General features: G+C 39.4%; 1 protein-coding gene across 2 annotated transcripts in view; it reads left to right on the forward strand.

The window, feature by feature from the left end:
* Positions 1–26,559, forward strand: part of zbtb16a (zinc finger and BTB domain containing 16a) — a 112,536-nt gene that overhangs the window by 62,160 nt on the left and 23,817 nt on the right. For both annotated transcript variants that reach the window (XM_079834800.1, XM_079834801.1), the window contains exon 4: positions 11,222–11,308. In XM_079834800.1, the coding sequence (XP_079690926.1) occupies positions 11,222–11,308 (87 nt within the window). The remainder of the gene's footprint in view (positions 1–11,221; positions 11,309–26,559) is intronic.

Consider the following 26,559-nt stretch of genomic DNA (forward strand, 5'->3'; position numbering starts at 1 on the left):
TAAAAGGTTTTAGTGAGGAAGTTAAAGGGGGTGTCGCGCAGTCGACGTTTGTGAAGAAAAGACGTTTATGGAACTAACTTTTTCCTCTTTTTTTTTCTTCTGCCATCACCCTCTTTCTCTTCCCCTTTCCTTTTTTTAAGCCAAGGATGGTTCCTGCTCTCTTTAAAATTATTAAAAATCTTGTGACCTAATGGAAAGAGAGATCAGGGCCAGCTGTTGTCATTTGGCAAGCGTTGCTAATGGCGTTTATTCATGAAACAAAATATGCCACGAAGTTTGCAATTGGATTATTTTCCAGTTTTGAACCTGAAGCTGATTAACTTTTCTACGCAGACGAATCAGTTCAAATCAAGTGATAAACAAATGTAAATTCCTGCCCCTGAGAACTGTTAAAGTGTGGTTGTTCCTGTTGGTCACCGTTGGGGTCTCTCAAACTTGCCTCCTTATGTGTTGTTCTTTTGAAAATCTGATTTTTTTTTTTTGGAGGGGGGTGGGGGGTCCCTAACACCCCTCACACCCCTCTATCGCATGCCTGTGTTAAGTGTGGAGCAGTTTAATAATGACCTGTACTATGTGGTTGTGTTCTTGTTGCTGTCCCATAGGTCGTTGTGCAGCCCGTCACCCCTCCCCCACACTCCTGACCCGGACCTTAATAAACTAGAGAGTGCCTTTGACAATGTGTGACTTGAAAGCAGGAAATAATGGGCACTAAATGTTAAATCTTTACAGGTTATTGACCTGTGGAGCATACATGGGCTCTGTTAACTATGTGCAGCCTGACACTGACTGCCTAGCACTTCTGTACCGCTCATTTTACTGTGCTAGCACTTTGCCAGTTACTAGTTAGCGTTTCTCACATCGCTGTCACAACTCAGTACTCCTTTAAGTACTCAAACCATAATTTATAGTGAGATGCCCTGGGATTTTATTTTTTTTTTTCAATTTGATTTCATATCTGCTTTCGTATCTGCCTTGAGACGCATTCACTCTCCATTTTCTTTCATTGGCGGTCACCTGACATCAGTGGGTCTCATTTTTTTCACATGATTGACCTTAACTTACAATTAATAATTAACACAATAAATGTATATAGTTTAGTCAATCAACTAATGGACCACTAGGAATCCTTCACAGACTACTAGTGGTCCACCGAGCACACTGTGAAAACCACTGTTAAATTGATGCGGACCCATCCAATTATATTTCAGAACCTGGATTCAGCCTCCCTGCTCATGAAAGGCAAATAAGGAAAGAGCAGAACCGGCCTCCCACTGCTCTGCGCCCAGCAGTAAAGGCATTTACAGCACTGTAAAGACGGCTCAATTGTCGCATCCAGTGGTTGGGTGAAGTTTCGGTGGTCGTTTGGGGAAAGGGTTCACCGCATGGTCAGGCTCTCAGGTTCTCCTGTGATAAATAAAAGAGGGCTGGAGGTATCGCTCTGTTTTCATCCGACCTCACCGGTATTGATCAGGCAGCAGAGCAAAGGCAGATCATTTCTTGCCCTTTCTTTCTCTGTGTGCATGTTAAACTTTTTAAGAAGTTCTTTTTTTATTCTTCTTTCACAATTCAGATTTTCAAAATTGACTTGTCTCTGGGTTGCATGAACAATTAGTTGAGTAATGCAGCTTTAAAAATGCAACACTTGTGGCACGAGATGCTTAAAAAAAATACAGCCAGAGATGTCTGTCTCATGACCCATACTCTTAACCTTTACAATATGCTTGGTTAGTGGTTGCATATATGAAGTACTAACACTTTACAATAAGGTTTGATATGTTAGAATTAGTTAATGTAATAGATATCATGAACTGACAATAAACACATTTTACATCATTAATCTAGGTAAATGTTACAAATATTATAACCATTAACAATGAAAAGTTGTATATTTATATGTTAAATATACAATGAAATGTTAATGTATTGTGCACAACCATTCAAAAGTTTAGAGTGGTTTTATTTTTTTTAGAAATTCATACTTTTTATTCGGCTAGGATAGCCTGACAAGCCAGACTCACATCAAGATATTGGGTCTGGAAACTCCCCATTAGCAGGGCTCAATCCGAGGGGCGGGATAAACGGTTGTCTTTCAAATTCCCTCTGCACGCAATTGGATAGCACCATGAGAGCCACAACCAACCAGAGCAAAGAAGAAGGTGAAGCGGAGCTAACGTTAGTTGATAGATTAAACTATTAAACTTAGTATCCGGCAAAACTCCGAACACATCTTCTTTTCTTAAGAATGACTTCAGTGCGGTTCTTTGTCCTTTTCTCAAAGAAAAGCTTAACTCCAAGTCTTCTAGAGTCGCAGCCAAAGCCGATTCGAAAGACCGCTGTTCGTCAGCTTCTTTGTTTACAAGTAGCACATAGAACCTCCGCAACTCTGCCGTGACGTGCCATCATTATGTTAAGCCCGCCTGCCTCTATACACGATGTGATTGGCCTGACCAGAATTTTTTTTTTCCAGCTCGCAGGTCTACCGAGAGTTGCTAGCAGTGCCGGCCCGTGGCATAGGCGGAATAGGCAAATGCTTGGGGCGCCACCCATCCACAGGGGCGCCAAAATGTATTAATTATACTATTTTATTAATATTAATTTGAAATATTACCAAATAAAGCACAAAAAAACTTAACTAAGTCCCCCGCCTCTTCCCGATCCACCTCATCAATCTCCCCCCGCCGATCTACTTGAAGTGCGTCAGAAATACAACTCGTGATCAGTTTATCATTAGGGGAATTTGTTGTGTTGCGTCGCCTCTCGCCGCATCCAACGCAGACAGGATTGCTTTCATTTTTTAGGGTGCTTGGCCGTTCGCTCCAGGTGTTGACACGGTGTAAGTTGCCTGATTATTAATGACGGATGGCCGAATTGAAGTGTCAAAAAAGACAGAAGCCCTCTGAGGCAGGGAAGATAAGGGATACACTGCTCTTCTTAAAGTATTTGCGTCTTGTTTCTAGTCTAAATATCTAAAAATTCTTAAATCAAGGTGCATTTACTAGATAAGTAAAATGACAGAAGATAATTTTCTTGTTTTCTTGAAAATAAAATCAAAATGATGTGAGTTTTTGCTTAAAACAAGCAAAATGATCTGCCAATGGAGTGAGAAAAATAATCTTGTTTCTGATTGAAATCTTGTTTCTGTCCCAAACAGAAATTAGATTATTTTTCTCACCCCATTGGCAGATAATTTTGCTTGTTTTAAGCAAAAACTCACTTCATTTTGATTTTATTTTCAAGTAAACAAGAAAAATGTCTTATGTCATTTTACTTATCTAGTAAATATACCTTGATTTAAGAATTTTTAGATATTTGGACTGGAAACAGGAAAAAGATTCTAAATAAGAAGAGCATTTTTTGCAGTGTAAAGAAGTAAAGGGATGTCAAATAAATGAACAGTTTATTTAATTGCATAGTAGAAAAATAGTAATGTTTGCTAATTAATTCCAGTTATTTTTACCTTAAACTTTATGCAAGCAGCTGTTCTGGGTTCTCCAGAGGCCACAGCCAGTGTGATTTTGTAAAAAATAAATAATATTAAAATATTAAACGCATGTAATATCACTTTTTTAATAGCCTAATGTTTTTACTCTGCAGTTGTGCAGTTTTAAGGGGGTGTATAGCAATTTTAAAATGTATTTGCCGAAATTAGTAATGTTTATTTAAAATAGCAACATTTTATGTAAAATTCACATTAAATATCAAAATTTCTCAGTTGAATTCCTGGTGAAAACATGAAAATGCTCATAGTTTAGTGGAAGATTGCTGCCATCTACTGGAAAACAAACACTTTTGCTAGTTCTCAATGAATAGTTTGTGCATGAATGTTAGATGCACTCTTGCTCTTTGTGTTTAGGCTGTAATGTGGCATAGGCGCAATTTTTGTACAGTTTTACTATCATCAGCCTTTAAAAAATAAAAAATAATAATAATATCATGAACATAATGACGGGACAGAATGGACTGGACATCATATAAAACAACAACAACAATAAAAATAAAACATCAATGCATTACAAAAATAAAACAGTACAAGTGTTTCCGCAACTTAGACTGATAACGTGTAGTGCTTAACCTTGATACAAGGGGCACCAAGTAAAATCTTGCCTAGGGCAGCAAATTGGTCAGGGCCGGCCCTGGTTGCTAGACTACACTCGCGGCAGATTAGATTTACTGCCGCTAGGGTGTGTCTAGATTTCTAGGCTACAGCTAGGATGCAATACATTGATCAAAAGGGACAATAAAGATTTATAATGTTATAAACAATTACTTTTTCAAATAAATCAAAGAATTCTTCAAAAAAAGTTATCACAGTTTCCAGACAAATACATTACATTTTACAAGGTATTAAAATGGAAAACAGTCATTTGAAAAATTTGTAATTTTCTCAATATTGCAGTTTTTATTGTTATTATTGATCAAATAAGTGCCGTCTTGTTGACCTTGGAGAGAATCCTTTCAAAAACGCTAAAAAATCTTACAGACCCCAAACTTTTAAGTGGTAGTGTATTGTGGAATTAACATCAAACTGGAATAATCGGTTCTATTAAAATGTCCTTCATTATTAACTCATGATGCCTTATTCACTAACTAATGTTAATGAATTAAACCTTATTTTAAAATGTTACTAAAGTAATTAATAACAGGGTTCCTACGCCGTTTGGAAAAGGATGGAATTTAATTTGAGTAATTTCCAGGTCTGGAAAAGTATGGGAAAAAGAAAACAGAGTATGGAATAATATATGCATTTCCAGAATATTGCCCTTATTTAGTTTTCTATTATAGAAAATTAAGAATTGAATGAAAAAAAAAAAGATCATACAAGTAATGTGTTTTCATGGCAGCTGTTTAGTGATTCTTTAGTGAGTGTCAAAACGACTGAATGCAATAAAGTTGTACTTTTTCATTATGCAAAAATGCAGGTTATTAGCATTTCAGGTTTCTTCTCATGATATTGTTAGCACCGTATTACAGAGCCCCTAAAAGGACCTTTGCAAAAATAAAACATATACAGGCCTTCGTGTACACACGAGAAACCATTAAACTTAGCATATAGGACAATGCACAGTTTCACACACCTTCAGCCCATTTCGAGTCATGGTTTATCTGCCGCCACAGAGGATGCGTTAAATTGGATATTAGGCCTTGATATTAGAGGTACTACACTAAGGAAAGCCAAATTTTTAGCAAATAGATCTCTATTAATTCATGTGCATCCATGCGCTCGATTTCTTCACAGTAAGATGGCAGTGATGCAAAGGAAATACGTTGTAGTATATATAAAACTAGAAATTGTAATGCGTAAGCAAGCAAAAAATTTCAAGACGCATGTAATATATATTTTAGGAGCTCTGTATGTTGTCACTGAGTAAATCAATGAAAAATAAATTGTTCATACAGCATTATTTTCAGCTTTATATTTGGTCATCTGTAAATATTTTTGTTAAATATAGTCTGAAAATCTACAGAGAGGTTTGGACATTTTAGTCTGGAAAAGTATGGAATTTTGAAATGGAAAATGTGTAGGAACCCTGTATTAATCAGGCTTGGACTTGACTTCCATGTACTGTATACTTGCCAATGCAGATGAATGTTGACCATCACCTTGTATATGTGAAGCAGCAATTCTACAAATCCCACCTCAGTTTTGGTGGCTTAAACAGGCAAACCATGATGAGATGCCAGTGAGATGCTATAGGCTCCACTCATTTCCTGCCACTTCACACCAGGCTAACCCTACAGGTTCCTCCCAAGCACAGCTCCTGTTTCCTCCACTTCTGAAAGCCCTTTGTCCTCTAACTATACCATTGGGAAAGCTGCCCAGAGTTATAATTTAAGGGACCATGGCCTGAAGAAGAAAAAAAATCGAGGCGAGAAAGGAAGAGGAAAACACGTGGAACCTTTCACCTTTTGTTGCAGTGGAAGGGTTAGCCTGCCACACACCAGGGTCATACGCAGACATTTTCCTTTTGCTGATATTTGCTCTGTTTCTGGATGTGTTCAAGAGTCCCACACACTGCAGAGGCATCCGTCTGCACGTTATTAATAGGTCTATGTATATGTGTATATCTGGAGCTAGACAGCTGAAATGATGGTGCTGTACACTGAGAGAGAAAAAGAGCTGGACTGAGTGTGACCTGCCGGCCAGATAAATTGGTCTACTGGCAAAATGGATTAAGAGCTTTAATGCAGGCTAAAAAACAAGTGAATGAATGTGCAACACTGTGCTCATTTTGAGCAGATAAATTTAGAAGCGTCTTTGATGTGAAAGTGTGTTTAGCAAGTCAATATTTGTCTGCTTTGGTCTGTCCCGAGACGTCCTCTGTCTGCGCACCAGACCGTGAAGCTATCAGAAGAAGCCTAGAAATCCTCAGTGTTTATCTCCTTTGCTATTCTTTCTGTTCTCTGAGAAGGCTATATAAATATTAACCAGCTGACTTCTCTTCATTTTCTGATAGTAGAGCGTAATCTACTGTATAGTGTCTGGAAATTAAATCCATGCTGCTCTATTTCTCTAGCTGTGTGTCTGCGTATACGGTTACAGAAAGTCAAATCTAGGTATTTTAGTGAAAATCAGTGAACATTTTTTCAGATATCTTCACGTGAGATTACCTTAGTTAATCATATTTTAACGCGCGTCTTTGTGTTGCATTGGACCAAGCTGTGATGCCCTATTTGCAAACAAATGACTCTTATGAATGGTTCTTTTTAATGATTCCATTTTAAACAATTCATTAAACAGACTTCCAATGAAATTAGTGGTTTGAATCACTCATTTACTCTGTGAATCGTTCAGAGCCTTTACTGAGTTCACAACTGACTCATTTGCTAAACTGTGAATCGTTTTTCACTTATTTTCACTCGTTTAGATTTGTCAGATTTAACACTGGGCTTATTATTTTAAAATTCATCAAATTTGCTTAAGATAAGTATAAAATATTAGACTTTTTGTTTATCGATTTAAAAAAAAATTACACTAGTCACCTGCAATGCTTTTACAAATACCAGCTTATCTAACAATGGCATAGTTTTTGTTGTTGTTGTTGTTGTACTTATACTGTACCTGTAAACACCCAATCCCTTCATTAGATTGTGATATAACATACATGGGCAACAGTGAACAAATAAAAAGTCAGTTGGCTCGGAAATGCTTAATTTTTAAGAGCCAGTGGCTCACCTGATAATGCTACACAATGTAAACACACGCCGGTATGCTTGCGTGAACGTGTGCATTTTAAAGAGGGGAATCTGGCAGTCTCCCAGCATTTTTGTCTTGCTTGATAGAAAAAAAAAAATAGCTCTGCCTGCGGTACACATCTAGTCGTGAGGGAACACACAGTTCCTGGCTGTCCTTTCCAATTGGCAGTCTCCGTACTGTTCTGTGACTGATAAGAGGATAGTGTAAATAAAACTGTACAGCACAGCTCGTTACCGCTAAAGGAAAAGGGAGAGCACGCTGTCTGTACTCATTGTTCTGACGGCACTGTTTTTCCTTTTTATATGGATTTTTTGCTCTCTTTTTTTTTGTACGGAGTGTGCTGTCTTATATAACGCATTTGTGTAGGCTCACCGAACAGCAAGGTTTTTTTTGTTTTGTTTTGTTTGTGCTGTATTTGTCTACTCATGTTCCCGCTTCCGAGCGACAAGGGGGGGAGGCGTCTGATCAGAGTGTGTGATGAGAATCCACCTTTATAGCATAAGACAATGTGCTTGTTCGCAGGTCTTTCCATTACAGCTGTGCTCTAGTATCACTCTCTTCAGGGACTCATCAACAAAGGCAGCGCGGCCCCACTGCTGGGTAATCTGAAGCTGGATGTTTGCCGCAGCTCCCGTAAAAGGCTCCAGTTGCACTCGCGTCATTTTATTCATGTGCACGGCCGACGCAAACGAGACCGATCGACGCGGCGTCCTCCTCGGAAACAGTAAATCCCAGGGTTTCAGTTGTGCAATACATTCAGAGAAGGGAAGTGAAAAAGGAACGGGGCCCTTGGCACGTGGCACCTCTCCTCCACTTGTTGGGAGTCATGGTTGTGTAAGGACCCATTATGTCAGGTTCGGCATCGCTGTGGCAACTTCAAGAAAAGGAGGGAGGAAGTAGGAGTTGCTAGAGAGCGAATCTGTTTTTTTGTTTGTTGTTGGTTTCTTTTTCTTCTTTTTTTTTTTTTGCTGGAGAGGCAGTTATTTCTAGCTCTTCCTCTCTCTTTTTGTCTTTGGTGGGAAGGGGTTTAAAAGTGGGGTATGAATGCTGCCAAATCTGAGGAAGGTGTTTTTCCTTCACACTTTTTTTTTTTCTTTCTTTCTGTCGTGCTTAACAAGAAAGTCGCTATTGAAGGGAGAGGCTAGAATTTATCACTTTAATTCCATGACTTTTGCCGGGCCTGGAAGCACGCTCCTGCTGGGTGGCTGGATGTTGTCACCCCCTGTGAGATAATGACCTGCTTCAATAAGCTGCCGTTTATGTTGTGGGGTGGGTTGTAGGGTCTGGCTTCTCCCTCTCTGCCACTTAAGGTGGTGATCAATGTCCCGCTGGCCCTCTATCTCAAGCTACTTTAGTTCTTGGACTTTCCTGCCAAATGTCAGACCTGCTCAACACCAGGACTGGGCAAAATCTATCAATCTATCTGTCTCTCCATCTATACATCTATCCATCTACATGTCCAGCATTCTGTCTTTCTGTCTGTCTGTCTGTCTAGCGTTCTGTCTTTCTGTCTGTCTAGCGTTCTGTCTTTCTGTCTGTTTAGCGTTCTGTCCGTCTGTCTTACTTTCTGTCTGTCTGTCTAGTGTTCTGTCTTTCTGTCTGTCTAAGGTTCTGTCTGTCTGTCAGTCAGACTGTCTAAGGTTCTGTCTGACTGTCTAAGGTTCTGTCTGTCTGTCAGACTGTCTAGGGTTCTGTTTGTCTGTCTAGTGTTCTGTCTGTCTGTCTGAGGTTTGTTCTGTCTGTCTAGACTAGAATTCTATCTGTCTGTCTGTCTAGTGTTCTGTCTGTCAGACTGTCTAAGGTTCTGTCTGTCAGACTGTCTAAGGTTCTGTCTGTCAGACTGTGTAAGGTTCTGTCCTTCTGTCTGACTAGCGTTCTGTCTTTCTGTCTGTCTAGCGTTCTGTCTTTCTGTCTGTCTAAGGTTCTGTCTTTCTGTCTGTATAAGGTTCTGTCTTTCTGTCTGTCTAAGGTTCTGTCTTTCTGTCTGTCTAAGGTTCTGTCTTTCTGTCTGTCTAGCGTTCTGTCTTTCTGTCTGTCTAAGGTTCTGTCTTTCTGTCTTTCTAAGGTTCTGTCTTTCTGTCTGTCTAAGGTTCTGTCTTTCTGTCTGTCTAAGGTTCTGTCTTTCTGTCTGTCTAAGGTTCTGTCTTTCTGTCTGTCTAAGGTTCTGTCTTTCTGTCTGTCTAAGGTTCTGTTTTTCTGTCTGTCTAAGGTTCTGTCTTTCTGTCTCTCTAAGGTTCTGTCTTTGTCTGTCTAGCGTTCTGTCTTTCTGACTGTCTAAGGTTCTGTCTGTCAGACTGTGTAAGGTTCTGTCTGTCTGTCTAGCGTCTTGTCTTTCTGATTGTCTAAGGTTCTGTCTGACTGTCTAAGGTTCTGTCTGTGTGTCTGTCTAGTGTTCTGTCTGTCTGTCTGTCTGTCTGTCTGAGGTTCGTTCTGTCTGTCTAAGGTTCGTTCTGTCTGTCTAAGGTTCTGTCTGACTGTCTAAGGTTCTGACTCTCTAAGGTTCTGTCTGGCTATCTAAGGTTCTGTCTGTCTGTCTAAGGTTCTGTCTGGCTATCTTAAGGTCCTGACTGTCTTGGGTTCTGTCTGGCTATCAAAGGTTCTGTCTGTCTGTCTAGTGTTCTGTCTGTCTGTCTGTCTGTCTGTCTGTCTGTCTGTCTGTCTGTCTGTCTGTCTGTCTGTCTGTCTGTCTGTCTGTCTGTGGTTCGTTCTGTCTGTCTGGCTAAGGTCCTGACTGTCTAAGGTTCTGTCTGGCTATCTAAGGTTCTGTCTGTCTGTCTGTCTGTCTAAGGTTATGTCTGTCTGTCTGTCTAAGGTTCTGTCTGTCTGTCTGTCTGTCTAAGGTTCTCTCTGTCTGTATGTCTAGCTTCTATCTTTCATTATGAATTTCAGTTTATTTTAATTCTACTTCCTTACATTCAAATTGCAATCCTGAATCCTTTTTTGCTACTTGAATTCTAATTGATTTTAGAATCAAACAGGTTGTTCCAAATGATACTATTGCCCAAGCCAGAAGCTGACTTAAACAGCAATGTTTTGAATTGGCCATAGTGATGGTATTTTATAAATGGTATTACATATAGCTTACTAATAGTTTATTGTCTCTGCACATTCAATTGCATTCAACACTGATTGCAGAAGGCAAGATACAGTATTTCATGGTTGATGCATTCAATTATTGAGTATGAATACACCGAAGTAACCAGTTCTGAGGTTTGTCTGTCACAGTTCCTTTTTATATGCAACATTTAGTGGCATGATGATGTGACCACAGGTAACAGTGATGTTTGATTTCTCGAGCCATTTAAGGGGAACTTGTTTGTGCCACATGTTAAGTTTTTTGCTGAGTGGAATCATCTGCTAGAAAAAAAATGTTTCCTACTGCCTGAGAGTACAGTACGTTTTGTAACTTTACAGTGGTTGCGAAATGGACTTTGGTTAGCTTGTTTTTTAATCTGAGCTATGATTTCCTGTTGTGCTTGTGAAAGTGGTAAGATACAACAACGAGAGCAGACAGCTGTGTTACAAATTTTAAAAACTCCCTTTTGATTGTGCAGATAAATACAGTGTAAATACGATTCAGGGTTTCTGCTTAATTCTGATTTATAGATCAGATAGTATATTAACATCCTGTGGTCTCGCAGTTCCTCCTGGTGTCCTGTTGCAACATCAGAACTTGCTATGCTTCTTGTTTTTATTTTCTATGTAGAATTGTGTTTGACAACATTTGTGTTATTTTAGTGAAAGAGTGCCTTGAATGCTAAATCCCTGTTATGATGCATTGCTTAAACTGCGCAGTGCACACAAAATCAACTTCTGGCATATGTATCCTCCAAAACACATTGTAAACACTGTGTTTTTGCCAGCAAGTTTTATTGAAGCGAATCCAGCAGACTTCTAATTCACAGGCACTGAATCGTTTCAACTATTCCTGGGGTTCAAATAAGAGCTATGACACCATGCACCACTCGAGGACCCCCAGAAGGATGTAGATTGAATAACTTATGCTTTTTTTTTCTTTTCTTGTAGCTGGTGAGAAAGCCATCGTCTGTGACCAGTGTGGAGCTCAGTTCCAGAAGGAAGATGCTCTAGAGGCCCACCGGCAGATCCACACAGGTGCAACACAAACACCAATCCACACTGCACACACTGCACACACTGCACACACTCAAACGTGCGGTCAGCTACTGTACTAGTTTATCTGTGAGTGCTCACATCCTTGGAAAGACGCTTGCATTTAATGAGAAATTATTACTGTACCTACATTTCTAGCTTTATCCTTCTTTTTGTTGCATTTTTTTCTACTACATTTTTCAAATTTTTATATATATTAATAATTCCTCCTAGTTTATATATCTTCCATATATCTTCCATCTGTTATTTACTATGCATCTATTTATACTCATTGGCAATGTTGCATATCATGCTTATGTTCAGATTTATATTTAGCAAAAAAAGAAAATGGCAAGCTGATTACAATTAATATAATACACTAATATATATATATATATATATATATATATATATATATATATATATATATATAATTAAGAGACCACTTAACACTGATTTCTTAATGTTAAGTGGTTTCTGTTAAGAAAACTGTTAAGTGTTAAGAGCTGTGTATATATATATATATATTATATTATATTATATTATATTATATTATATTATATTATATTATATTAATTTTAATCAGCTTGCCATTTATATATATATACATAAACATATAGACACACACACAGTGGTTGCCAAAATTATTAGAACACCTGACAGATCTGAAAATATTCCCTCCAAAACATGATTTAATTTCATAATGTTCATGAAAATGCAGATGGTTGCTCTGACCATCAAATATCAGATGAAGTGAGTCGTACCGTTTTTATCCACTTTTTACTTTAACATTTGATATGTCCACCTTTTGCAGCAATTACAGCAGCACATCTCTCTGGAATAGTGTCAATATATTTCCTCGGAGAACTTCAACACTAATGTTATCACATGCCTTCTGCAACTGAAGCCAAAGACTTTCCTTTGAATGTACAATAGATCTGTCTAGTTTATTTTCCAACTTGCTCCAAATGTGCTCGATGGTTTTTAGGTCCGGACTTTGAAGGGGCCAGTCCATCATTTTCAATGTTCCAGCAGATTCCCTCTGTCGCAGGTAGTTCTAGCAATAGTTAGAAGAATGTTTCAGGTCATTGTCCTCTTGGAAAATAAATCCAGGCCCAATAAGACGATTCTCAGATGCCAAGTGTTCTAATAATTTTGGCCACCACTGTATATATTTGACCACACTGTATATATTAGTTATAATATAACTAAACATAGGATTTTTTTTTTTAAGGTTTAGCTCTTTTACTGCAAACGTTTTGTCCCAAAACTTTAGCCAAGTATGCATGCGCACACAATCTAAAATATCTTTTAAACTATATTTACATTTACAACACAAGTGATGTTGTAAACCATTTGTGTTCTAGGACGAAAAGTTAGCTGTGTGTTTACTTGCAGAACGTGGTAAACAATCAGACTTTGGTTATTTATAAACGAATAAAGCGTTGAGTCTCGATCATGTGTTTGAAGAGTTGTCCAACAACTTCTTGGGACACGCGGTGACAGATAAACGTTTACTGGAGAAGGTGAAAGGCAATCCACCAGCTATGGGGTAAAGCTGGCAACCGGCCCTAACAATTACGCACATACATACCTGCTTGTCATTCTATGCAGACCAATTATTGGTTATGGGAAACAGGGCAGTCGTGGTCAGTCTTAGTTAAATCTGTTTGTTTACTAGGTGCCCTCAAAACAATGTTGAGGCATGGAAGGAAGACCTCTCCGTTTTCCGCCTCTGCTTACATTCTTGGTGGCAACCTGAGTGGAGTATGCGCTGGTGCAGCTGACCCTGATATGATGACCTCTGCCTGGGCTGCTGGACACAAGAGCTGTGCTGATGCATGTGGCCCTCAGTACACTGCCACGCTATGACTCCTCACTTTCCAGACAGCCCTCGCTATCTGCCCTTGGGAGAATGTTCTAGCACAAACGTGTCTAGCACTCCACAGCATAACAGTCTGGCTCGCTTAGATCACTTTGGGCATAGAAAGCACCATTAATATATTACATTTATGATTCATTACACCCATGAGGCCTTGAACCACCTTCAGGAACTAAGCACTTGAGATTGACATACTTAATGTACAGTCAATAGTTCGGCATGTTGAATTAAGCCTTCATACGCAAGTGGACATACTGTACTTAAACAAAGGTTTTATGGCTGCCAAAATGCCATGAGTGAGTTTAAATTCTACTATCTTTTACTTAATCACCCCTTTTTTTGGGTGACACATCAAATGCCTATGGGGCGGATGTGTGGAGGACTTCAAATCAGTCTGTATTTCAGTCTGTAAAACACTCTCTATGTATGAACAAACTCAACGTGTTTCCTACCTAGAGTTGGCAATATAACAAAAAATATTTATCCCTATATTTTTCAGTATTTCGCTGATGGTCAGTATATACTACCATTTAAAAATTTGAGGTCAGGTAAACACCAAACCCCTTTAATTCAGCAAGGATGTATTAAATTGATCAAAAAAGACAGTCAAGAATTATGTTACAAAAGATTTCAACATTATCTCTTTCTTTGTCTTTATCGTTTACTAAATCAAATATCCTTTGTTGACCATTTTCATTAGTAATTTCATTGACAAGATCAGCACTGACTACTAGCTTTTTTTCTACTGAAGTATTGCTATTAAAACATGTCTTACTGTTCTCATAATTGTGAGACTAGTCTAAAGAGGAAACTTAATTGGAAAATGAATGAAATCATCATTGAAATCATCAATATTCACAATCTTGCAGAATAGTTGTGAATTTATGTAGATCACAGAGCCCAGCTCTGTCCTGGTCGCAGAGCTGGTTGGGTGCACTTTGTGTTATTTGACAGGCATGCGTAAAAGGCTTGCCGTGCCCTCACTGACCAAGCCTCCCGAGAGCCTTGACCAATATGGGGCCCATTGTAAATAGGGGTTAAACAGGGCTAACGATCAGAGAAAGGCATACCAGTGGAAAAGCCTGGCTAAATATAGATTTGGAGTCTGGAGTAAAAAAAATGGGCAGTGAAACTTGTCTTCCTGCCAGGGACCTGAACAGCAGTGAGGCCAGCCTCCCCTGTGGCTACCAGGCTTATATTTTAAATGTGCTATAACGCATGGCTAGTTTGATATGCTGGCTTTTTTTTTTCCACAGTCCCTCAATATGCTCACCCATATGCTTCATTTTCACAGCCTAGATAGGCTTGAAGTGGGTTATTGTGAGATTCTATGTCTCTTTTTTTTTTTTTTCTTGAAAAGGCTCCGGTAGAAGTCCACGTTTTGCTACACTCCGAGGGTGGCGTAAGGGCCACAACAGGAAATTTTTACATTTCACCTTATCTCCTACTGTTAGCCAGATCTGAGTGACGTCCCCAAAAACCTTGATACAAAGCCAAGTCTGATTTTGCTCTGCCCTTCCACTTATGCTTTTTTTACGCTAACAGTATTACTTAACAGGACAAAAACCGCCTCTCTGTCCCCACACCAGCACTAGTGGATGTGTAACTCGCAGTTGTGTGCTCTTTATAAATAGTTAACGGCTGTTGGCGTGGTGGTGTTTACGATGGGCAAAGTTTTCTTGTCGTTGTAAACATCCAGGTCTCGGTTTTCAAGTTGGCAGCTTGTCTGGCAAAAGGCTGAAGTACAGGGAGCAGCGGTCATTTCCTGTAACGCTATCAGGAGAACTGCCGACGAAGTTGACCTGCATGCATGAATGACGAAACAAAAGCTATTCATGGAAAATCAGATGCTGCAGTGATTGAATAACACGGCAATAACAAAACGGCAACAAAATTAGGTACGATGGAATGAGTCCGGACTGATAGGATATTGAATTTGTTTAATTTTGACGTTTTTCCCCACCTGCATACAGTTTGTCGGTCCAATTATTTTCTACTTCTCTCTAAAGCAGCAGAGACAGTTCACATACATACAGTATGAGTAGTATGTGTATGTACAGTATGCATGTGTATAAATGTACTACCATTCAAAATGTTTTTATACTTTTATTTAGCAAAGGTGCATTAAATTGATCAAAAGTGACAGTAAAGGCATTGATAAAGTTACAAAAGATTTCTATTTCAAATAAAAGCTGTTCTTTTAAACTTTATATTCATCAAAGAACCCTGAGAAAATGTATCATGGTTTCCACAAAGATAAGATCATCAATAAGAAATGTTAGAATGATTTTTGAAGAATCATGTCACTGAAAACTTAAGTAATGGCTGCTGAAAAATTCAGCTTAGCCTTCACAAGATTAAATTACATTATTATAATGGAAAAAGGTTCAATTGTAATATTTTGCTGTTTTTACACTATTTCTGATCAAATAAATGCATCCATGGTTAATATGAGACTTCACATTTCACGTGTGTATAAAGACCATTGTTGCCAAGTAGATTTCAAATGTTTAACTTGAGTACTAAAGTATCTCAAATCTAGTTAAAATCTTAGTTAAAAGACCTTTTGTTAACTTGTTTGAGTTTTAGATGGTTGGCACGATTCCTGCCTCATTCCAGGCTAACACCGCCACTTCAATGGATCCCTTTGTAGGCTCATCTCATTTCGGTTGATGTCAGAGAAATCAGCTGCTGTGAAATGTTGATTGGAAGAAAAAGGGGTCCTTGTATACAGCCTGTAGTATTTGAGACTGATAAATCGGGTTTGTTTCGCCTAATTATTGACATGTTCTATTTATTTAGCATTTAATCTTCCTCTGTGCAGCAAAGAACATAGATAAGATGGCTCGTAATATACCTGAACTTTACAGCGTGGCTCTTTGAATGACTCTGATCTGTGTTGAAGGCATTGCTTGGCGAGGTGTTTGCTGCCCGTGACGTCAGGAGCTTTTAGCCAGTTGGAGAGGTTGGTTAAGGCGCATAAATGGTCGGTCGTGTTTGGTGCCAGGACTCTAAGAGAAAAACAACATCATGTGCTGTTGTTGACGCACAACCCCAGTGCTACTGGAGTCTCAGTTCTGACCTACTTTAAAGGGCAGCCCAATTTGAAGAGACTTCAACTCCACAATCACTTATCTCAAGGGACTGCAATGAAAAATTCACTCATGAATCCCGCCGAAGGGGCCTTTGTGTGTTTTTGTGCATTTTAAATAAGGGGTATTGACTTTTACAGAGTGTGAAACGGCATGTCTCTTTTCAATCTGAAGCACTGATATGATGTCTAGCCGAGAGATGTGCTTTACCACACACAGCGGTGCTTTATTTGCTGTGACAGTTTGGATGGAAGATTTGAGATGAGGAGGGGGAAGGGGGGAGTTCCAGCATTTCTGCAGAAGCTATGAAACTCAGAATTGTGTTTTGACAAAACTATTATGAGGAAACTGACCATGAAGCTCCTGGGTCTCCTCAATCAGATCTCTATCGATGAGTCAGTTAGGCTTCCAGGACTTTCCAGCTCAGCGATTCACCTCAAAACATCACATCCATTATTAGTTTACTGTTCACAGAAGCTGTTATCGACGGTGGCGTAGTTATCACACAGCCTTCTTTGAACTGGCCGAGCAGCTGACTGCATGTAAATCCATATATAAAAGCAACGGCTCCCCCTTCCCTCTTGATTTCCTCTCGTCCTTTTTAAGTCTTGTGTTACAGGGAAAATATGCAAACCATTTTGGAGAGAGAACGGTGGATTTGCTCGGTGGGAACACGGCGTGACTCCAGTGAACCAGGCCACAGAGTAAACACTTTCTTCTCTGAAGCCAGAAATAGTTTTGACAGAGCGAGAGAAAGGAATAGAGCAACACGGCTGTGTTTTGGCACAGTGAGAAAGAGAAAAGAACGCTTTTTTTGGGTTTCCTCGCTCCCCCGCCAACACTTTCTCTCCCACATCTGAAAATATCCCCGAATAATGTGCCCAAAGGCTTCCAACCCCTCCACAAGCTTGTCACTCTCACAAATGGGGTCGGTGCCACCGGTAAACACAGGTCATGTCATACCCCTCTATTAACTCAATCACACCGCTACTAGTAGAACGGCTGTTAGGCATTTAGTTAATTGTGACGTAATTAACCTGTCAGTGTGCATTAAAGTTGCACAAGCCAATTCGTATGAATGTGGGCTGGTTTGTGCGTCCTGTTCAATTTCCACAAAGGCATTTTTGTTTGCTATGGCGCTCCAGAAGTGACCAGAAGCATTATGACCATGAAGGGACATGTGCCTTTGAGACTTTTCTTCATCTGGTTGTAAATTTTACTCCTCCCAAAATGTAAAAAAAAAAAAAAAAGAAATGTTGAAAGCATGTCATGACATGTAATAGCCAGATATGATATAACACGCATCACAGCAGACGAGTTTCTCTTCAGCAAGCCGCAAATGAATCTGAAAGTAAGTCGCTAATACTTAACACACAATAATCTTCATTAAAAGTAGTAATATTAAATATACTTACCAGTGCTGATGCCGCTCTCTAATTGTGGTCTTTGAGTTTGAAATGAGCTGATTATGAATAAAATGCAGCTCATATCTGTTGCTTTCGTTTACATAAATTGTTACATTTGCATATAGTGTGGACATTTATGTAAATTGAACCGTTTTAACAAATCTGATCAGTAAAAAAATATTTAAAAATAAATGAATACAATTTTTTTTTTTTATCAAATAAATGCAGGCTTGATGAGCACTTCTTTCAAAGACATTAAAAATTGTAATTTACCAAACCTTTGGTACTGTATATGTTTGAATATGTATGTACGCCTCAGACAATAGGTGCATGATGCCTCTGAAAGTCACATTCAGGACGGGACATTTTAAAGAAATACTGAAGGGCATTGCTTTGATCCAAATGTGTTTTTCAGTGTTATTTTTTTGTACAGGACAATGAGCCCTTGCCTGTGTTGTGGCAGTGTTTGTAGGTGAAAGCTGATGGGTTTGGATCGCTCTGAGACAGCATGGCATCAGAAATGGTGTCCATGTGCCGGTCAGCTGCAGCTGATTAAATGACTATTAGCTGTGCCAGACTCTATCCCCATATCTCATTCTACATCCATTACTGAGCAAGCTGTCCCACTCTCAAGCGGAGGACCCATCTGTCCGAGCCCCACTGACCGCCTGCACCCAGCTTGGTTACTGTAGGCCTTCATTATCCTCATTGCAGTTTGGCCGTACACTTGCTATTATTTGCATTCGAGTCGCGCCTGAATGGTGTGCGAACTAACTTAATTTCCCCGTCTTTTTCAGTGACAGCATGAGAATAAGAAACACATAAATCACCTTCTTTATTCTTAATTTTTGTTGCAATTATACAAAATGCACTTTGTAATTGCAATTTCCTCATGAAGCTTCCCATGAACATAGTGCGATATCCTCGTGACTGTTTTCCATTTTCTGTGTCATAAAATCTGTCATTCTGCGTGCAGCACTGCCCTTTCTGTTTTGAACTCACAGGGTGAATAACAGGTGATTTTTAAAGCCAAAATCATTTGACCACCATGTCAATTTAGCTTTTCAAGCTCTATTCAGAAGGCTGTAAGATTTAAACGAAAAGACTGAAAATGATTATCTGAATGTGTTATATGTAGGATTTTGCCGGTCCAGCAGAGGCAGCGGCTTAGACCCTGTTTGACGCTTAAATCCTTTCAAGTGGAGTGTGTGTGTGTGTCCTTATGCCAGGTCTATTGAACAGCTTTTTATTTTTATTTATTTCCCTCCTTTCCTAAAAATACAGAGGGCACAAGTGCTTGGACTCTGTATCAGTGACCAAATTAAATCAAGCGCAGACCGGCCTGGCCTCTCTCTTTTTTTCACAACTAATTTTTTCCCTAGATAGGATCTAAATGAGTTTTCCAGTGCCTGAGATGCTCAGTTGGCTGATAGATACCATGTGCAGACGTGCAGCCAACACCCAGAAGTAATCATCTGTTGGCAAGAATGTTTAGCCATTAGGTGAAGTATAAATTCCCACAATGAGCTCCACTTTTATCAACTGACTATTTGCGGAGTCGGCGTGAGCGATCCGCTTGGGAACGTAGGCCGGTGGCCCTTCTGCGAGGACCCACCGCAGTCGACGGGCTGCACTGAGGGTCACCGTTCCAGCTTAGTAGATACAGTGGGGGGAAACAGGGATTTGTAGCATCTCTGCATGACGGCCGCAGCATGCATTGTTTCTCTTTGGAGATTTGACAGAAAATAGTGATGTCTAAATCCGTCTGGCACGGCGTTGGGGAAGAATCTCGATGAGAGAGAGGCTTTGATGCGCATTGTGAGGAGAGACAGCAGCACATGTCCAAAGGAAAATAAAAGTTTTGTGGAGAGATTACGGACTCCTGTAGGCCCGGTGATTCACGTGCTGTAAAAGAAGCCAGCAGGAATCTCCCAATCTTGTCGGCCAAACTCGCCCGAGATGGGATGCCCCTGCCCACTACAATAAGACTCATCCTGTGTTGAACAAGCATTACCCGCCTCAGTTCTGAATGCATTGTATCTCAGTGCTAATAACCATAGGTAATTAAATGCTGAGGGGGAGGTAGGATATGAAAAGGAGGTGAAAACAAAGTGATGTGCAGAAATCTTCAGCTATGATAAAACTAAACTAAACTAAAAAAAACATACACACAGACCCTTTGTGATTGAGTGTCCCACCTTGAAGTATCCCTGTAATGGATTAACCCCCATCCCACGAGTGGCCTGAATAGACAAGGATTCACTGGAGACGCAACAGAGCTACTCCACAATGGGCCAGTCTTCTTTTGTTCCTTCAGCTTTTCGAGTAAATCCAACCCCCCCAACCCTGTAATTAGATTTGAGCTGTTTGCAGACATCCCAAAAGTGATCTGCACAAAGCATAAAAAAAGTGTACCCTTTAATTTACAGTGCAAATACTTTTCCATTAGTGATGGGGGATTTGGTGGTGTTTGTTCCCCTGAAAGGAGAGAGGGAGTGAATGGAGGTGGAAGACACTCTTCTGTTACTTAATTGTGAACTCTGAGATTAGTGTGAACACTTCCAACCTTTCACCCCAAACAAAGGAGCGATCAGGTCTTGTTGCCTAGTGACACGGCCTTCACACTGGCCAATTTAACCAGCGAGCTGGGTCTCGCTACCTGCGCCTGTGCAATTGATGGAGCTTTGAGTGAATGATTTCATAACTTTTGCTCTTCGTCTTCATTTCTGGGCCACAAATGCCTCCATATACGAATACCTTCATATTCATGGCTGGAGTAATGAACTACATATATCTGCAGTTATGACCATAAAAAAATATTACTTTTTTTTTATATAGATAAAAATTGACATGCAAATCGACTGTCATATAATGTAATAACAAACAAATTTAAAAATAAATTTGTACGGAAAATTGACAAGCAAATGTATACAGTTATAATATAACTCCCTACATTCATTAACATTCATTCATTCATTGTTTCTTTTTTTTAATTGGTTTGTAGTTTTTTTTACATTTTTACTTCATCAGTATTATAACCCGAAATAACAGATTCTTTTTTTAGTTCGATGTTTCTAAGGTGTTCTAGGTGGTTGCTAGGTGAATGATTGCTGGCCAGTAAAGCCCACCCACAAGACTATTTTGGTTCCTAAATATGGTATTTTTCTCTTCTTTAAAAGCATTTAAAATGGATTATATATGTTATTTGAAAAATAGCAGTGTCTGATTCTGTGAGGTTCTTGTGGTTGAGAACCAAAGAGCTCCTCTTCTTCTTAAAATCTTGTGTAATTGCTGATCTCCATGCATTGCAAGAATGCTGTCCTGACGAATCCTTGATTCCTGCTCTAACTGAGTTATAAATGAACCCTGACCCATAAGAGGACCGTTTTATTCACATGTGACTTGCATAAACAAATGGTAACCCTTTACAATAAGGTTTCATTAGATAATATTAGTTAATTACTTCAGTAAACATTAATTAAGAATGAACAATAATTCTAAATGTTAATTTCAACATTTACTAATACTTTATTAAGACCAAAAGTTGTATTTGTTAACATTAGTTAATGCACTGTGAACTAACACAGGGGTTTTCAAACTTTATGACGCCAAGGATCCCCAAATATGATGAACCTTTATGAGGGACCCCCTTCCTAAAATTAATCTATTTTTATGTACAAAAAACATTTAGATAACTGTTAGATAAATAGTAATGGTGACATTTATAAATACAACATATTGTTTCCCAACTTAAATTGGCTATTAATGTTGGATGTATAAACCTGAAAAAAAATATTTTCAATTAAAAATTATTTGTATAAGCAACTTTCACAATAAATTTATGTAAGCAGCTTGCGTACTGCGTTAAGAATACCGCCTTACAACCCCAGTGAGCAAGATAAAGAGGACTATAGTGAGAAAAACAAGCTGAAGATACAAAGCAAACTATTACAATTATGTAATGTATACTGCAAGAAAGGAGAGAAACATTTAGTTAGGTTATTCAGTAGACTTTATCCATTTTTGGTTTTTTTTTATTCTCTGAAATTTTTTGGGGACCCCTTAGAACCTTCTGGAGGACCCATGGGGGTCCCCGGACCCCAGTTTGAAAACCCCTGAACTAACATGAACAAACAATTGACAATTATTTTTAACTAACATTAACAAAGATTAATAAGTAATGTAACAAATGTTTTGTTCATTGTTAGTTCATGTTAGTTAATATATTAACCAATGAAGCCTTATTGTAACGTGTTACCAAGAAAACGATCTACAGGTCTGAAAACGCCCTTAAAGCCTAATATTTTTGCTGCTGTCTGTCATTAATGTTACTCAAACAACAATAGAAAAAGACTGCACTGCACTTGACTGAGTAACTTTTGCAACTGTAATTATAAGGATTAATATGTATTTAATTTATACAATGACGACTGTCTAGTGTTATTTTACATTTGAATAAAACACTGTTATTTGTTTATTTGTGCTACTGCTTGTAATTTTACCCCATTATAAAAACACAAATACAAACATTAAGGTATTTTTTCAAAAAATGCCCAGTATAAAGAATTTCATTTTCTAACCCAAGTATGAGCAATAATTATATGCAAGTTCTTCACATTCGGTTTCTCTTTTTCTCCTTTTTACGTACTCCTCTACTGCCTGTTTCCCTAACGGAGTTGAGTTGTGAGCTCAGGTGGGAGCCATTATGCCATGGAGGCTTGCCCTTATCAGTTAATAGCAGGTTTCCAGAGACTAGGATTGTTTTGATAGATGACACCTGGTCACTCACTCACAAGTCACACAAAGCAGAAGAAATGAAATGCTAGGCTAGATAAGATATCAGTGAAAATACTCAACCATTGATTGCTCAGTCATAAAGGGTGGGTGTGCGGTGGTCCGAGTTAATCTTTCCTCCTGTTCTAAAGACACAGAACCCAGAGCATCGGGTTCAGATGCAGGCGTGAGTGCCTCAGTTTGGTGCGTTTGTGTTGAAAACGATTGGAATTGTCCTTTATTTAAATCTGTGGGGGGAAAAATGCTCTTCATTCATTTTTTAGGTGTCCTGCTGATATAATAAGGTGTTTGGATGTTTCTGTTTACTTGGGAGGGTTTTTTTTCACACGCGCACGCACACACACACACACACACACATACACACAAAGAGAAGAATAAAGGAATGCCGTTAGGGTCTTTCATCCCCCCGTCGCCCTGTAGGAGTGGGTGTCTGTTTACAGTCCGGCTCAGAGGGCTGGCTGTGCGGCCCGGTGCTGACCACAGTCCCAGAATGTGATTGATTATGTGGGGTTCATGCCATTGAGAACCTTTCAACAGCTCCAGGGGTCATGGGGTCATCTCATCTGCAAATCTGCTTCCTTTTGTACAGTGAGACACAAAACCTTTTTCTTTACCCTGGGAAAATGGGGGATGGGAATGTCAATTAAACTTCGGTCTCTTTCCACTTATGGCTTTATTTACAGAACTCTGCAGTTTTCTGCACTTTGATAAAAAAAAAATGTAAGAAGTTTTGGCTGTGTAAGAGGAATAGTGACGTTAAAAGCATTTTAATAGATACCTTTTAGATAAGTATGCTTATATTCACAGAGCTGGCAGCAACAGGAAGCTGTATTTTAAAATTATGCTCTAATATGTAAATGATCTAACTGTGCAATTAAATTTTTTGAATGTGTTTTGATCCTGTTTAACTAATTCCTCATCAGTGACAGATTTCAAAGTTTAAGGAGACCTTTTGTCAGATTTTTGCAATCAGTTTCTATTATCCTAAATCTAGGTTGCATTACACCCAACTATAAATCTTGAGAAACAGAGAGTGAGAATGCCGCCGTTGTGCACCCTGCCGCTTTGATATGTGGTCAGTCAGAGCTCAAGAGGACAGTGTAATTTAGAAAATGTGCCAGTCCTTGGCTTTTAGGCTCAGGTCTTTGTGGTCATACGCCCTGGATTACACTTTAACCCCAGGGAAGGTCTCTAGGCGAGGTGAAAGGCCAGTGCCCTCGTTTGGAGGGAAAAAAGAAAGTCCTCTCGCTCTCTCTCCTTAGGAATGCAGTATCTTCTCACCCAATAAGCTTGGTTAGGGATTTTAGCGCTGATAAACATTCACCTGAGACCCTTAGGAGTCACACCCTGGGCGCAAGGTCTTGTTTGAGATGTGTCTCTGTCGTAACAAACAGATTGCGGCATGCATTCCTCATACTGGCTAGAAGTTGTTTCTAGCCGCTCTCCTTCCGAGATGTTTAGGTGTATGTGCCATTAGGTCTCCCAAAGGACACCAGGGACTAACCCTTCAGAAGAATGTGTGGCGTACAGGCTAGTCTGGTTTTAGATACGAGAGTCTTATCCTCTATACGCTGTAATTTGCAGGGCTCAAGGTCTATGAGATATGGCCCTGAGAGAGGCCAGAGACTCCCAAAGCGCGTCTGATTTGTGGCAGGCGGAGGGAAGGCACTTGGGTACAAACAATGGGAGTAAAAAAAATGTATGTAGTTTAGCTGATGTGTATTTAGTTAATCTTCTCTGCGCTTTTGTTTTATGTAAAGTACATCCTGTTCAAATTAAGCCTATAATAGCATAATATACATTTTTTACAAAGTAAGCCACTTTCCAGCATCCGAATGAAAGTAAAGGGTCAATTCATGTGAAACGAGTGAGAAACTTGCCGTTTAACGAGCAGTTTTCATGTGTAGAATAACACATGCTCCTATGTTATCCATACGCTGTGAGGTCATCTGAGGTCTGCCTGCATCTTAACTCAAAGCTTGTGTGGCCGTTGCTTATGAAGGGCAAGTAGAGCGCCTCCTACTGGACGTCTCACTGGTAGTGCACTTGACTTCATACTCAAGCATCTCTTAACGTGTTCTTATTTCCTTCATCGTTCACTAATTTTTGTTCTTTGAATATGGCCGGCTAAAAGGTAGTCATGTTAGTATAAGTCTTGCACTTCAGCAACATAGAACAGTCATTCGGATACTTTGTTAAACCACCATGTCAAGATTCAAGATTCAAGATTCAAGAGTTTTATTTGTCACATACACAGTTATATACACAATATACAACTGGCAGTGAAATGTAAACAGGTCCGCTCCATGGACAGTGCAAATAACAGTTACAAGAAATTAAAATAGAAATAGAATAAAATTAGAATAAAAAGTATTAACATAAGTAGGATTATAAATAAATCAAGTAAAGATAAAAATTGGAAATAAGATAAAATAAAAATATAAAAAATATGTGGATATGATAAGTGAGATAAACTGTAGACTTAAAAATAAGTGGTTAACATAAAATATATATATATATGTATATATAAAGAAGTATAATGTGCAAGGTTTATTACAGGTTGTTACACAGTAACAATAGGAACGTAAAGTGCAGTGCAATGGCAGTATGTGGATGTTAATGTTTAAACTGGATGTTTATGCGTGTGCGGGGTGAAGTGAAGTCACGTGACTGAGTTCAGGAGTCTGATGGCCTGGGGGAAGAAACTCCTCCTGAGTCTTTCAGTCTTTGCCATCAGGCTACGGAAGCGCTTACCAGATGGCAGCAGGGTGAAGTGAGAGTTTGCAGGGTGATTAATGTCTCTGATGATTTTAGTAGCTCTACCTCTGCAGCGTTTGGTGTAGATGTCCTGCAGAGACGGGAGAGCTGAGCCTGAGATGCGCTCGGATAAGCGCACCACTCTTTGCAGGGCTTTGGAATCGTGACTGGTGCTGTTCCCGTACCACGCTGTGATGCACTGAGTCAGGACACTTTCTATCGCCCCTCGATAGAAAGTTTTCAGGATGGCTGGTGAAACCCTGAATTTCCTCAGCTGGCGCAGGTGGTACAGTCTTTGCCTGGCTTTTTTCACCTGTGTCTGGATGTGTGTAGTCCAGGTCAGATCCTCGGAGATGTTCACACCCAGGTATTTGAAGCTGCTCACTCTCTCTACCGGTGTCCCGCTGATCATGAGAGGGGAGTATGACCGATGCTGTCTCTTCCTGAAGTCCACAATCAGTTCACAATCATGTTAATCCTACATTCGTTTATGAACCACATCCATTGATGTTTTTCCCCATGTGGCTCCAAATAAGGCAAACATAATTGAAACCAAATCGCCAGCCTTGAATTATGACAGATAAAGGAGCGCACTAGATATGTTGTGCGGCGGCATCGATTTGATTTGATTTTGTCACTCTTGCTGTGTTTCTCTCTATCTCTTGTCTCTCTCTCTCTCTCCTCACTCGCTGATTCATTCTCAGGTCGGCGGCGGCACATGGATGCAGCGCATTGTGAATTCACAGAATGACATTTGTGACCACGGGCTCTTTGAAAATATTGCTGTTCTAGTACCTGACAGTCTGTTAATATGATTTCAAAGCATATCCCTCACATATAAGAAGTCGATGTAAAGGAAAAATAGCTAGACTTTTTTATGATTGAAAAGGAGAGACTGTATATAACTGTGTCCTTTCTTGTTTATAAGCAAGTGAAATGCCAGGAAGCTTGTTTTTTGCTGCAGCGGTGGAATGCTGTTTTGCTTGTATGTGGTTGGAATAATAAGATATCACCTTAAGATCTTATTTGACGGCACTCTGCACTTCTGTCCCATGACACATGCTTTGATGATAATCAGGCGGCAGGACTGGAGGTCAGCCAGGATCTCATTGGGAGTGACCCATGGTTGGCGAATCTATCTGTCAGAGTAGTTCCTCACATCTGTGAAAGATGTTGTTTGTGTGTGTTTTGCGAATGTGTTTGGGCATGCAAAGCCTCCTTTCCTTTTTAAAAGCTCATTACTGGGGAGATAGTGAATTAACAGGTGTTAACACACAGGATAAATGACAGGCTGATGAAAGCATCTCCTCCAGTATCAAATGT

Source organism: Gobio gobio (assembly GCF_949357685.1).
Source record: "Gobio gobio genome assembly, chromosome: 14".
NCBI classification, from domain to species: domain Eukaryota; kingdom Metazoa; phylum Chordata; class Actinopteri; order Cypriniformes; family Gobionidae; genus Gobio; species Gobio gobio.